This window comes from Rattus rattus, chromosome 6, assembly GCF_011064425.1.
Source record: "Rattus rattus isolate New Zealand chromosome 6, Rrattus_CSIRO_v1, whole genome shotgun sequence".
NCBI classification, from domain to species: Eukaryota; Metazoa; Chordata; class Mammalia; order Rodentia; family Muridae; genus Rattus; species Rattus rattus.
The window spans coordinates 26,534,799-26,548,656 of NC_046159.1; the positions used below are offsets into that span (position 1 = coordinate 26,534,799).

General features: G+C 51.8%; 2 protein-coding genes across 2 annotated transcripts in view; one reads left to right on the forward strand and one right to left on the reverse strand.

Annotated features, from left to right (window-relative positions):
• B4galnt3 (beta-1,4-N-acetyl-galactosaminyltransferase 3) overlaps positions 1 to 7,692 on the forward strand; it is a 32,402-nt gene extending 24,710 nt beyond the window's left edge. Inside the window, exons 15-20 of the mRNA XM_032906678.1 lie at positions 484 to 800; positions 1,529 to 1,682; positions 1,900 to 1,972; positions 3,528 to 3,681; positions 4,193 to 4,319; positions 7,448 to 7,692. Coding sequence (XP_032762569.1) covers positions 484 to 800; positions 1,529 to 1,682; positions 1,900 to 1,972; positions 3,528 to 3,681; positions 4,193 to 4,319; positions 7,448 to 7,556 — 934 coding nt within the window. The 3' untranslated portion in view covers positions 7,557 to 7,692. The remainder of the gene's footprint in view (positions 1 to 483; positions 801 to 1,528; positions 1,683 to 1,899; positions 1,973 to 3,527; positions 3,682 to 4,192; positions 4,320 to 7,447) is intronic.
• Positions 7,693 to 11,033: 3,341 nt separating this feature from the next.
• Positions 11,034 to 13,537, reverse strand: Ninj2 (ninjurin 2). The gene is made up of 3 exons (XM_032905779.1): positions 13,035 to 13,537; positions 12,334 to 12,518; positions 11,034 to 11,327 (listed from the first exon to the last, which is right to left on the reverse strand). The coding sequence occupies exons 1-2, from the start codon at positions 13,186 to 13,188 to the stop codon at positions 12,352 to 12,354; spliced, it is 321 nt and encodes a 106-aa protein (XP_032761670.1). The 5' UTR covers positions 13,189 to 13,537; the 3' UTR covers positions 11,034 to 11,327; positions 12,334 to 12,351.
• Between the last annotated feature and the right edge of the window lie 321 nt (positions 13,538 to 13,858).

Sequence of the window (13,858 nt, forward strand, 5' to 3'; positions counted from 1 at the left end):
TCACCTGGCATGGGTGCGGGCAACCAACTCAGGTCTTCCGAAAGAGCGGCAAACACTTTTAACCACTGAGCTATCTCCCCAGTCCCTGGTTCCTGTATTTTAGTCCATTCTGTTAGCCTGTATTTTTTTTTTTTTTTTGACTGAGGAATTGAGACCATTAATGTCCGGGGTTCCTGAAGGTGTATTAATTCCTATTGTTTTGATGATTTTTCCTAATGCGGGCCAACTCCTTCTCAAGCAGTCTATCACCAAGGCTGCTCGTACAGTGAGCCTTAGCGCTTTGGGGCCTTAGTGACCATTGTGCTTCAGGAGCCACACTTTAGACGAAGGAGACAGAGAGGCTTAGGGAGGGTGCATTTCTAATATGAGCCTCTACAGCTAACCGATGGCAAAGCAAAGACAAGAGCCAGGATCTCCTGACAACTGGCCCTGCAGACTTCTCCCACTGCCCTGTGCTCACCCCAGCTGCCCTCTGTGCCACAGGAGATACCAGCTGCAGCGCATTGTGAATGTGGAGAAGCGCCAGGACCGGCTGCGTGGAGGGCGCTACCTCCTGGAGCTTGAACTGCTGGAAGGCCAACGCCTGGTGCGGCTCTCAGAGTATGTGTTCACTCGAGGCTGGCGGGGAGGTGACCCTGCTGGCCGGGAGGACACAGAAGCTCGGAACCTGCAGGGCCTGGTCTGGAGCCCACGCAGCCATCATAGACAAGTCTCGAATGCTCAGGATCCAGAGCCCAAGCTATGTTGGCCCCAAGGTTTCTCCTGGAACCATCGAGCTGTGGTCCACTTTATTGTGCCTGGTAAGCCCTTGCAGGGTGGGGTCCTGGTTCCTACCACAAGCTCTCCATCTCTTTTCCTGATTTGATCTCCCAACTGGATTTAAAAAAAAAAAAAATTGAATGGCATTGTGTGGTTAGCGAACAGTGGAACTGAGATCTGGTGCTGAGTTGAGGCTAGAACTTTCTGTCATGTAGCCTTCCGGGTTGGAGGTGAGCATCAACTTGGGTTGTTGTTGAAGAAATAAGAGTGAAAGTATTACACAGAGTGGGATTTATTTGTGTGTGGGGCGGGGTGTGTATGGGTGGGTGTGCATGTGTGTGTGTGGGTGTGGTATTGGAGATCAGATTTAGGGCCTGCCTCATGCTAAGGCATGGAGCCACACCTCCTACCCTAGAGTGGTCTTTATAATGAGAAAGGAAAACAGAAGACAGCATGTAACAATGTAACCATGCAGGACAAGAGATGAACAGCATGAGCGGGTAGCTGGTCTGTTAAAGCTGGTCAGGGTTGCCATGATGAATCTCACACAATGCCTGGGTGATGTGCAGGAAACTGAGCTGTAGAAGTTCCAGTGGCTGGCGAGCGCAGTCCCTTCTTAGGGTCTCCGGGCTGCCTGCTAATGGATTCTTGTAGTTACCTTATATCCTGATAAAGGTTGATGGGGCTCCTGACTTAGGTCGGAGCTGAGAGATGTTTGCCCTTCCTTAAAACTCTTGTCATTTTCTTCTTGCCTGACCTCCCTGGATAGTGAAGAACCAGGCTCGCTGGGTGCAGCAGTTCATCAGAGACATGGAGAGCCTGTCCCAAGTCACTGGAGACTCACGTTTCAGCGTCATTGTCACAGACTATAGCAGTGAGGACATGAATGTGGAGATGGCTCTGAAGAGGTCCAGACTGCGGAGGTAAGGAAGACCTCTGGCTGCGCTGCTTTTCCAGTTCCTGATGTCCCAGGACCGCTGCTCAGAGTCGAACCAGAGGCCATAGCTCTGAGTACCGATACCCAGCTCCTGCCCACAACCCAGCAGCAGCCACTGTCTTTATTGTGTGCCTTCCAGCTTCCTTCAGGGCCCCTACAGCTGAATCCTCACACCCGGCCCCACGTTTCTTCTCTTCCTGCAGCTACCAGTACCTGAAGCTGAGTGGAAACTTTGAGCGCTCTGCTGGACTACAGGCTGGCATAGACCTGGTGAAGGTAACGGGCTTGGGCGATCAGGAGACTAGTTAGGAGACAGAGGGTGTGAAGGAGTCAGCTGCTTGGCAGGGCAAGGGTTGGGACATAGGACTTGTCATAGTGCTTGTCACATTCAACTACTGTCACAAGATAACCGGAGTGTCCTTGTTTGCTTTCTGTTGCTGTGATAAATGCCGTGACCAAAAGCAGCTTGGCAAGGAAAGGGTGGATTGGTCCACACATCTGGATCGTGGTGGATCATTGAGGGGTGTCAGGGCAGGAACCGTGGAGAGAAGGTGCTTACAGACTCACCCTTTCTAGCTTGATCAGCTTTAATTTCTTAAAGAAGATTCATTTATTTACATATTTTATGCATATGAGCGCTCTATTTGCATGTATGTCTGCATGCCAGAAGAGAGAATCAGACAAGAGAGAGCATCAGATCCCTTACAGATGGTTGTGAGCCACCATGTGGTTGTAGGGATTTGAACTCAGGTCCTCTGGAAGAGCAGCCAGTGCTCTTAACCACTGAGCCATCTCTCTAGCCCATTTCTCGCTTTCTCATACAACTCCTCAGGGGAGGCACCAGTTACAATAGTCTGGACCCTCCCACATCAATCATGGATCAAGAAAACGTTATGCAGACTTGCCCACCATTCAGTCTGATGGAGACATTCTTTTCATTGAGTTTCCTTTTCCCTAGATGACCCTAGCTTGTGCCAAGTTGGAAAGGAAGAAAAAACAAAAACAAAAACAAAAACAAAAAAAAAAAGCGAATCAGCACAGTGAATTAAATGAAGATGAAGTTTGTTACTTATTGTTTGTTGTGCCTAGAACTGTACTCAAGGCCTTGTGCAGACTAGGCAGGCACCCTTCCACTGAGCTATGGGAGCCTCTGAGGAAAGGTTCATCTGGTTCATGGTCACTTTGCCCTGTTGCTTTTGGGCCTGGGATGCCATGGATCATGGCAGAAAACACATGGCAGAGGACACTGCTCACCTCATGGCCCTAGTAAAAGAGAAACGTCTGGGACCCCAATATCCTTGTACCTCTTAGTGATTTAAATTCTCCCTGTTAAGCCTCACCTCCTACAGGTTCCATTAGTTCCCATAGCACCACAGGCTGGAAAACAAGTCTTTATCACGTGACCCTTGGCAGAAACCTCCAAACGGTCGCAAGGAGCGTCCTTGGCACTACATTGCAGACCCAGCTCTACAGGGAACTCAGTAAATAATGAGGAAGTTTTTTCCCCGTTAGAATCCCCAGACTCCATAAAACAGGACAGGAGTTAGGTATCGTGGGGTACATACCTGTAACCCCAGCTCTCTGGAGGCAAGACAGGAGGATCGTGAGTTAAGGCCAACCTGGACTACACAAATGCCAGGTGAGTCTTTGCAAGATAGCATGACTCTGTCTCAACAGAAAGAGAAAGTAGAAGAGGAGTCTGAATTCACCAGGTTCTGCCACAGAAGATGGTGGAAATCTGCCTAGTGTTTAGCTTTGTGTAAGCTGTCAGTGGCTCCAGTCTCCCAACGCTGGTCCAGAGGTCTGCTGACCTTGCCTTCTCCATCCCCAGGATCCGCACAGCATCATCTTTCTCTGTGACCTGCACATCCACTTCCCAGCAGGAATCATTGATACTATCCGGAAGCACTGTGTGGAGGGCAAGATGGCCTTTGCCCCCATGGTGATGCGGCTGCACTGTGGGGCCACCCCACAGTGGCCTGAGGGTGAGTCTCGCCCTGGACGAGGGAGGAGCATCTGACACCAAGGCTGGGAAAGTTTATGTCAGCATCTTTCCGTCCTGCCTTCCTGTCTCGTCTGAGCTCTGGACAGACCCCAGGCGCTACGGACAGCCACAGCGGCAGGTGAAGCAGTGGCATTGTCCTCCTCCCCAGCGTGCATCCATCTGACATCCGTGCAGTATCTGCTCCATGGATGCTGTGCCCAGGGAAACAGGAAGGTAGAGACAGGAAGTAGATGAGAAAACCACCTCTCAGCTGCCAGAAGGGCTGCTGGGGTCACATCCTAATCTCCGGACGACAGTCAGGTTGTGATGTTAGCCATGGTCACAGCTATGTTTGCCCCAAGTCCTCCTGGGGGGAGGGGGCTTCCCCTAGACAGGCCAGGGGCATCCTTGGCTAGCATCTCTCTACCTGTGCCCCCCAGTCTCTGCCATCAGAGCCTGTGGGAGGGAACACAATGCCCAGCTCATCTCAGCAGTGTCTCGTCTGTCTGCAGGCTACTGGGAAGTAAACGGATTTGGCCTCCTCGGCATCTACAAGTCAGACCTGGACAAGATCGGGGGCATGAACACCAAGGAGTTCAGAGACCGCTGGGGAGGGGAAGACTGGGAGCTGCTGGACAGGTGACATTGGAGGAGGGTCTTTAGGGATCTGCTAGAGCTCCAGTGGCCAGAGCCACAGAACCTTGTGCCAATTCCCAGGGCACAGGAAAGTAACCCTCCAGGAGGCTACTAGCGTCACCGACACGCTGGTTGTGTATCCCACAGAGGGGGATGATACGTCCGCTGTATGTCACAGTTTGAGTGGCTGGTTGTGTCATCAGGGGCCAAGCAAGGGCCTGGAGCTAGATAATGAAAATGATGTTCTTAGGGCCCGGGGAGCTCTTGGGAAGATGAGCATTCTCCCAGCCAGGGACTGTGCTTTTTCCAGCCACGGCTGCTGGGGGAGAGGCCGAAAGCTGTAGAGGATGCTGGGAAACAGGCCAAAGGTCAGGAGTGAGTTGGGGTCAGCGAAATAGGCAAGTATGGATCCTTAAATGGCAATTGGATATCCAGGGGGTCTGGATTCCTGCAGGTGAGGAAGGAGGAGGGGGTTTTGAAAAGAAGTAATCGTCCCAGAGAAGGAGAGGGCTGGGCATATAGGGCATTCATTTGCTTAGCATGAGTGGGGCCTTAGTCTCAATTTAAACCCAGTACTAAAGAAAAAAGGCATATGTGCAATATATCCACAGTTGTGTGTGTGTGTGTGTGTGTGTGTGTGTGTGTGTGTGTGTGTGTGATTTGCTATTCTTGTCATCATTGTGAAAAAGTACCTGACTGAAGCAACTTAGGGGAAGAAGATTTGGCTAGCGGGTTCATCGTCAGGGAAGGCATCTCAGCCTCCTGGAGTTAGGATCTCCTGACATCTTGGGCAGACTAGGAAGCAGAGAGAGGACCGGCCTGGAACTAAGACAGCCTAAAGCACATAACCCAGTGCATACGGTGCACACACTCGTACATTAGCGTCCTTAGCCCAGTGCGGTGGCTTATACTGCTAGCCCCACCCAACCGGGAGCTGGAGGTAGGAAGACTCATTAGTTAGAGACCAGCCTGGGCCAGCCTGGGCTACACAGGAAGACACCACCTCAATCCCACATCCCCCCAGAAAAGAAAGGAAAGAAGAGAAATGGGAGGATCGGGGAGCAGTGGATTCAGCCAGGAAAAGCGTTCTGGCCAGAAGCAGTGCTGTGCAGGACACCGGGCTGTGTGGGATGCCAGTCTGTGGGAGTGGGGGGAAATGGTGGCACTGAGGATATTTCTCCCAAATTCTATGTGAGTCCTTTTTTGAGAGGTTTGTTCCCAAGAGAAGGGGAACGAGAGAGAGAGGTTGTAACCTTGAGATATGAGCTAAAGAGGGGGAAGGGAGCCTGTGACTGCCGGAAGGGTGTCCACAAGAAGGAGAAAGGGATGGGACCGGAGGCACCATGGGCGTGCTATTTCCTGAGGCAGGTGGAAGGTGGGTTTTTATAATTGGCCGTTGCTTCGTTCCCAAGGTCTCATTTCTCCTCCTCACCAAACTCCTGTACTCTGCGTGGTTGTCTCCATTTCTCAGAAAGGAAACTGGTCATGAAGGGCAGTTGATTACTTGTCTCTTCCCTCTCTCTGTAAAGCATCAAAGGCCCAAAACCCAAGCCTGCTTTGATTTCCCGCTGGAGGGAAGAATAAGGAATGTTGAACTACTGAGAGTTAAAGGTGGGGTAGGGAGAGTTTCAGAGAGCTCCTGTCACATCATAGTAGACCCCGAAGCAGATGGGAGCCCAGTGTAGCAGTTACTGCCACGTATGACCTTCGTGCTGGGCTTCGTGCTTTGATGCAGACCTCCAAAGTAGTTCTGAACCCTCCTGCTGTCTGCGGCCTGAGGGAAGGGCTGCCTCTGGTTCCATCTAGCTGCAGTCCAGTTAGAGGTATAGGCCTCCTCGGAAAGAGACCCCGCCACTACTGCCTGCGCAGATGAAAGCCTTGCCTAGCCTGTGCGAGACCCTGGGTTTGATCCCCAGCGCCGTGTGGCTTTACCTGTAATCCCAGTTTTAAGAAGGGTGAGAAGAATCTTTAGTTTGAGGCCAGCCTGGGTTGCATGACAAGATGATTTCCCCCCACACCACAAACAGGAACAGGAGAAAAGTCTGTGGGTGGATTCTCCAGCTCCTATCTGCTGATACTGTAAATGGAATAGGTGTGCCGGAAACTGTTCTGAGGGCTGCAAATATAAGTCCATCGTGTGTGTGTGTGAGTGTGTGAGTGTGTGTGTGAGTGTGTGTGAGTGTGTGTGAGTATGTGTGTGTATGTGTAGTGTGTATGTGTGTGTGGTGTGTATGTGTGTATGGGGTGGTGTGTGTGTGTGTGTGGTGTGTGTGTGTATGTGTGGTATGGTGTGTGTGGTGTGTGGTGTGTGTGGTCTGTGTGTGTGTGTGTGTGTGTGTGTGTGTGTGTGTGTGTGGTGTGTGTTTCGTGTGTGTGTGTGTGTGGTGTGTGGGTGTGTGTGTGTGGTGGGTGTGTGTTAAGTGTGTTTGTGTGGTGTGTGTTTGTTGGGTGTGGGTGTTTGTGTGTTGGTGTGGTGTGTTTGTGTGTGTGTGTGTTTGTGTGTGTGTGGGTGTGTGGTGTGTGTAGTGTGTGTGTGTGTGTGGTGTGTGTGTGTGGTATGTGTGTGTATGTGTGGTGTGTGTGTGTGGTGTATGTATGTGTGTGTGGTGTGTGTGGTGTCTGTGTGTGCGTGTGTGTGTGTGTGTGGTGTGAGGGTGTGTGTGTGTGTGTAGTTGTGTGTGTTTGTGTTGTGGTGTGTGTGTGTTTGTGTGTGTGTGTGTGTGTGCGTGTGTGTTATGGTATGTGTGGGTGTGTGTGTGTGAGTGTGTGTAAGTGTGTGTTTTGTGTGTGTGTGAGTGTATGTGTGTGTGAGTGTGTGTGTGTGTGCGTATGTAATTAGAGGGGGCGAGTGTGTATATATAGATACACAGATTTATAAAATTATTGTCTTCTTTTAGAGAGCGAGCATCTTTGACTCAGCTGTCTGAGTCACACAGCTGGGATTGCCTCCCAAGCAGACCGGCTCCGCTGAACCTGGCTTGCTTAAGGGAAGCAGCCAGAAAAAGGAAGGCGGGGTCTGACAAGCTTGTGAAGAGCGGGTCCCTCAGGGGCCCAGCTGCTCCTGGGTGCCTGTTGCCTGGGTACTGCTGCGTGCCTACTTCTGCTGGCTCACACCGCCCTTTCCCCTCCAGGATTCTCCAAGCGGGCCTGGAAGTGGAGCGGCTCTCCCTCAGGAACTTTTTCCATCACTTCCATTCCAAGCGAGGCATGTGGAACCGTCGTCAAATGAAGATGCCGTGACCTGGGGGCCAGCCGCTTATAGCTCCTTGACTTGCCGTTGACCCCAGTGCCCTGTTCGCTGCTGAGGAGGGACTCTGAGGAACTGAAGCCTCAGCCCTAATTGCTCTCTCCAGCGGGAGCTGTCTCTTCGTGCAGGGATGAGCGAGCGCCGAGTCTCCTCCGAGGCTCACTGAGTTGACAGATGGAAAGGATGGGCAGTGAGGGCAGGAGGACAACGCCTGCTTGGGTAGACTTCAAAGGTGTATTCCCACAGCCCGGCACTCCTCACAGGGAGTGGTGGCTGTGAACCGGGAACTTAAATGGGACAGATTTTATTTGGGGTGGAGGGTGGGGGAAAAGTGGGTAAATTTTTTTAACAGAGAATGAAGACTTCTATCTAGACCCAGCATCGTCTGGGGTGAAACTGTGCATTGCAGACCTCAAGCCTACCCTGAGGTGCTGGTCCCATGAAGAGTACTTCCAGCTCCAGGCCCAGCCCGTGCCTTCTAAACCTGCACATCTCTCCTGGTGTCTACCGAACGGCTGGCCTTAACCCAATCGGGCCATTAACCCAACTCGGACAGACAGCGAGCTCTCTGGACTGGAAACCAACACTGATGGCATCTTCCTACTGCAGTGGGGTGTCAGGCGGGAATGGGTGGGCAGTGGGCCCATTCTCCTGAGTGTCTGACACGAGCTGTGTAGGACAGCAAGGTCAAGCAGGTAGAGAAGTGTCCCTTCTCCTTGACTCTCCCGCCAGGTAAGGCCTGGAGGGAATGGGAAGGTGTCACCTAAGCTGACATGAGTAGCCTCTCAATTACTTAAGGGAGACTTAGGGGTGGACTCAAGCAGTAGAGAGAGTCAAAAAGGGAAGGACATCTGTACTGCAAGCCTCGTGCACTCCTGCAGAGGGAGCCTGACCTCCCTCCCTCCTTGAGGAGATGAGGTAAAACCTGGCCCTCAGGAAAAGGGCAGGGTCAGAGATGGGGAGGGAGAACTGGAAAATGGCTAAGTTTCAAGGAGAGCAGCCTATACCCTCTGTCCCTCTGCTGTCACATACTTACCTGTGCTGATAACCCCGGTGTTCTCTGGCTGGGGACTTGCTGCTGCTGCTGCTGCTGCTGCTGCTGCTGCTTCACCGGTGGTGCATTGGATGCTGGGTATTGAACTCAGTCTGTGAAGGGGGGTTTGGGGGGAGGGGGTTGGGACACCACCTTTCTGCTGTGAGAAATGGCTTGTGGGTATGCAGCAGGGCCACTCCAGAACCTGACTACTGTGCTATGAATTAAGAGTGCAGCACTTGGAGCTGCAGGACCCACGTGGCGGGCTCTGAGTGCCAGGAACAGAGCTTGGCACATCCAAGGTGGGGCCCTCTGGGAAGCCACTGGGCCTTTCTCTTAAGCTATCAGAAGGGCAGGGTGGTTCTGTTTATGGGCTGTGGCTTTTTCTCACCCCTGCTCAGGCCCTCTGCCCTTTAGAAAAGGCACAGGAAATAGGCTAGGGCTGCATTTGAACAGCTGGAGTGCCAGGCTTCTCCCTAAAGACATGAACTCTGGGCCTTGTGCTAGAAGCCACAGCCGATGGCAGCAGCCCTCCCATTCTGTTCCTGAGGACTAGGATCTCCCTGGGCCTCCCCAGCCCTGCTCACCCCCTCCCTCCCAGGTCCAGTGCCTTGCGTTTGATGTCTGTTACCTCCTCACCATCTGCCTTAAGGGAAAGGAAAGGGCCGTGGGTGGGGAGAGGGAGGAGGGTATTAAAGTCAGCATCTTAGAAAACAAATGGCTGTTTTCTTCTTGCCCAATTGAGGTAGGAAAGGGTTAGGTGGGAGAGCCAGGGGTGTCCCTAAGCCATTTGTGTCCCTCAGCTGTCTGCTCGGTGACTGGCTAAGGACCATCCCTTGCCTTCTGCCTTGACTCCTGGTTCGTTGCTTGCCAGCAGGAGACGAGCTTTCTCTGCTGCCCTTGGGAAGGACACAGCAGTGTCCTGACCGTGTCAGTGAGTCTCAGAAGACCAGGTTTAGTTCTGAGGTTGTGGTCTCAGCTAGAAAACTCCCCCAAGACACCCCCACTGAGGAAGGTGAGCTAGAAAAGTGCAGCTCTAACCCCAGCACTTGGGAAGCTAACAGGAAGATCAGGAGGGCAAGGCTAGCCTAGGCGACTTGGCAAGAAACTGTCAAAGTGAATAGATGAACATTAGAAAATCTTTCCTGTGTGAATTGAAGAAGCCCTACTAAGGCTTCAGAAGTGTGGGTTGGCCTTCCCAGTTATGTTTGAACTAGGCAACATTTTTCAAGATTTTATTTTATGTGTGTGGGTGTTGTGCCTGCATGCTTCTGTACTACCTGTGTGCCTGGTGCCCAAAGAGGCCAGAAGAGGGCGTTAGATTTCCTGGAACTGGAGTTCATGTAGTTCAGGTGGTTGTAGGGCACCAGGTAGGTGCTGGAAATTGAACCCAGAATTTCTGGCAGAGTAGCTGGTGCTCTTAACCACTCAGCCGCCTCTCTACTCCTTCCGCGCCCCCTCCCCTTTCCTTAAATGTTTTTAGCTGGGTTTAGTGGTGTATGCCTTTAATCTCAGCACTCCAGGGGCAGAGGCAGGCGAGTTTGAACCCAGCCTGGTCTACATGGTGAAATCCAGGCCAACCAGAATTGCACGGTGTGACCCTGTCTCAAAAACAAAACAAACAAAAAAAAAAACCCAAAAACTTAAATGTATTCATTTAGAGTGTATGTGGTATATGCATGCCACAGTGCACACTGGAGGTCAGAGGGCAGCTTTCAGTGATTGATTCTTGTCCCTCCTCACCATGTGGGGTGCCTCAGGCTTGGCCACAAGGGCCTTTGCTCACTAACCTTCCCACCAGCAGAAAATCTGTATTTTTGTTGTTGTTAAGATTTATGTTTTTCGGAGCTGGAGAGATGGCTCAGTGGCCAAGATCAACAACTCTTCCAGAGAACCCAGGCTCAGTCCTCAGCACCCACATGGTGGCTCACAATTGTCTGTAACTCCAGTTCTAGGAGACCTGACACCTTTACACAGACATACATGCAAGCAAAACACCAATGCACATAAAATGAAAATAAATTATTTTTAAAGAGAGATTGTGTTTCGTGTACGTTAATGCTCTGTCTGCATGTACATATGCACACCAGAAGAGGGCATTGGGTCCCATTACAGAGGGTTGTGAGCCACCATGCAGTTGCTGGGTTTGAACTCAGGACCTCTGGAAGATCAGTCAGTGCTCTTAACCACTGAGCCATCTCTCCAGCCCCAAACGTTTATATTATTAGAACACACCTAAGAGACAGCGTTAGTGTGAAGAGTGGAGTATATTTATAGTAGATGCTTTAAAAGGCTGTGTGTGTATTCGGCAGTTCAGGACACAGTGACCTCTGTCATCATATAGAGACAAGCCTTTTTGAAGATGGAGATGATGAGGGTGTCCGCGCACCAGCCTGGTTTAGAACCCATAGGACTGAAGACAGCAAGACTAACTTGGTGGATTTTCAGATACCTTTATAGATAGATTCCATTTTACAGAAAGGGAACATGGAGGGAAGGAGTGCAGCGCGACCAGAGTGCCCGGATGCTGCCTCAGCAGACAGAAGAAGCTCAGGCCTCCAGACCAAGATGCAATTCTGTCACCCAGTAAAGGGGCGAACCTTAACTCTGGTGCTGTGGGTGAGAGGCAGGGGCATCTCCATTGTCCTCGAAGCTCTCCAGGAGGCTGTGGGAAGTGCTAGTTAGCCTGACAGGTCAGGGACAAAGGCTGAAGTGGCTTTAGACCCAGCTCCTGCAGGAAAAGCGGACAAAAGGTAATAAGGGGGCTGGGGGTGGGGTGGGGAGGCTCTTCTGGATTTGCACCCACCAGTTGATGTAAGCAAAGAGTGGGGTGACTTCAGACACCCTCAAGTGCAGTTTCCAGCCTGTTCCTAGGAAGGATCGTGGATGTACTGTGCTGTGAGACACCACCAAGTAGAAACCACAGCTCCATCTTTTTCCTGCTGACAGGGCCACAACGGCCACTAACCACACTGGCCCTCCACTGCATCCCAAGCTAGGGGTGGAGGTGGGGGGTCTGCCTTAAAAACGGCTGGGTGTGGCACACCTGTCATCTTTGGCTACACAGGAAGCTCAAGTCTAGCTTGGGTTACAAGAGACCCTGCCTGAAAGCAAACTGCAACAGAACTGAGGGACAGTCACCCCTTCAGAGCAAAGGTCTCAGGGCGGGTGTCACTGAGTCCCCCTCACGGTACAGGTACTGACTGTGGGAGGCTCATACCTGTAACGCAGCACTCAGGGTACACCTAGGGAGCGAGGCCGGCACCTCTATTCCTCATGACTTATTTGCTGTGGCAGCCCTATTCCCTTACACCGGCACTTGTGAATGTACTGTGGGAGGCGTGAGCCTATAACATGCCACTCATGGTGCAAGTCCTGGCTGGGGCCCATGCCTTAAACCAGCACCAATTGTGAAAATTCTGTTGGAGGTGAACACCTGTACCAACACTCCGTGTGCACGGATAGGCTTGAGCCTGTAACCTGGCACTCAAGCTACATGCATAGCTCATGGATGTAACACAGCCATTCATGGTACATGCATCATGGGAGATTTACACATGTACCCCATCCCCCACCATGTGTGTACTGTCAGAGGCCCGTCAATTCTGTAAGAACTCCCTTGCCCACAGGCCTATAGACCTTCCCCCTTGGTGTGGGGGAGGGAGACCCCTCCTACTCCCATCTCCAGAGGCAGAGAAAGTCAGTTGTGAGCCCTGGGGTCTGGTCGTCCTCCTCACCTGGGACCTAGGTGGACATTAAATAGGATTGCTGGAGGTCCTGGCAGCCACGGAACCTGTCTTGTGTGCCCCGAAAGCAGTGATAAAAATGTTGATGACCACAGTTATGAAGACCAAGGTGGTGGCAGCATTGTTGAGCTGGTTTAAACGCCACTGGTTTTCTACCTCATTCAGGTTCAGCCTGGCTGTGGAGACAAGGAGATCAGGGTGGATGGTGGTGAGGGTGGGTAAGGATCGATCCATCCAGCAGGGCCAAAGCCTGGAGCTTCCCTCTACCACCCGTGAATTTGGAGACAACCTGGCTTTGGAGACCTACCAGGAAGAAATGAAGTGAAGACTTTCACTGGACTGAAATGTGTTCGAGTCTTCTAACACATGAAGCATCTACGGGGTGATTCGCAGGGTGGGCATTGGGAGCAAAAACATGGTCTACAAGGGGAGGAGCGCTTACAATACAACGGACATAAGGAACTGCCACTAGCTAGTGGGTCAGTCATTAATCAGCTGTCGAGGAGTGCCCACCCATGGGGTATGAGGAGATAGGACAGAGAGTGCCCTTGGTTAGGATCTGTTACTAGGAAGAGAGGTGTGGCACCTCTGTTAGGTGGCTGGGAAGTTTCACGTGCGATACAGGGAGCTTTCCTACCACTAGGGGGCGCCAAGGCAGAAAGGCTTGCCTGACTCCAGGCTGGGCTCCTTACCGATGACCACAAGAAGGATGCCAATGACCACTTGCAGGAGCAGGGAGACACTGATGAGGGTGAGGAGGGTGGTGTAGTACTGCGAGAATGGCCCTTGCTCCAGGACTGATTTCAGCCGCATGGCATTGGACATAAAGAGAGCCACATCCAGCATGCTCTCTGCCACACTCTTCTTGGTGGCATAATGGTTCAGGTTGATGTGCCGCTGGTTCCCTCTGGGTGTCGAGTGCCTGTGCTGTGAGAGAGGAGAATCTGCTAAAGGGGCTATGAGGGACTGAGGAGAAGACGGGGTTTTTAATATCCTTCCCAAAGGCCATGAAATGTCCTTCTAGGTGACAGTGGCAGCCTCCCTGCTCAGCTTATGCCCTGAAACCAATGAAAGTTTGGGTGGATGAGGAGGTGAGCGGTGGACGGACTGCTGGATGGACGGATCAGCAGATGGGACCGCTATGGAGCACTCAGCTCTGAGTTAACTAACCCAGCATCACGATGTCTGTTTCCCTATTCCCGTACACCTTCACGTAGTCAGATGAAGACACACAACAGAAGGCGATCTGAGACCTGGCTGAAATGGAACTGACACTTCCTCCAGAACGTCCAGCCCCACCTTAGCCAGTCCCTGGGTCACGAGTCCTAGAGCTTCCTTCCCACTCCAGCATACACTGACTGGCAAACGTGGGCTGTTAGAAAACACATCAGCGCAGCAATGCGTATTAGTCGAAAGCTCTTAACTTCACAAATTGTTTTGGGGAGACTGGAGATGGAGCTCAGTGTATAGTGCTTCCCAGCAAGGTTTCAATTCCTACCATTGCTGAAATAAAATT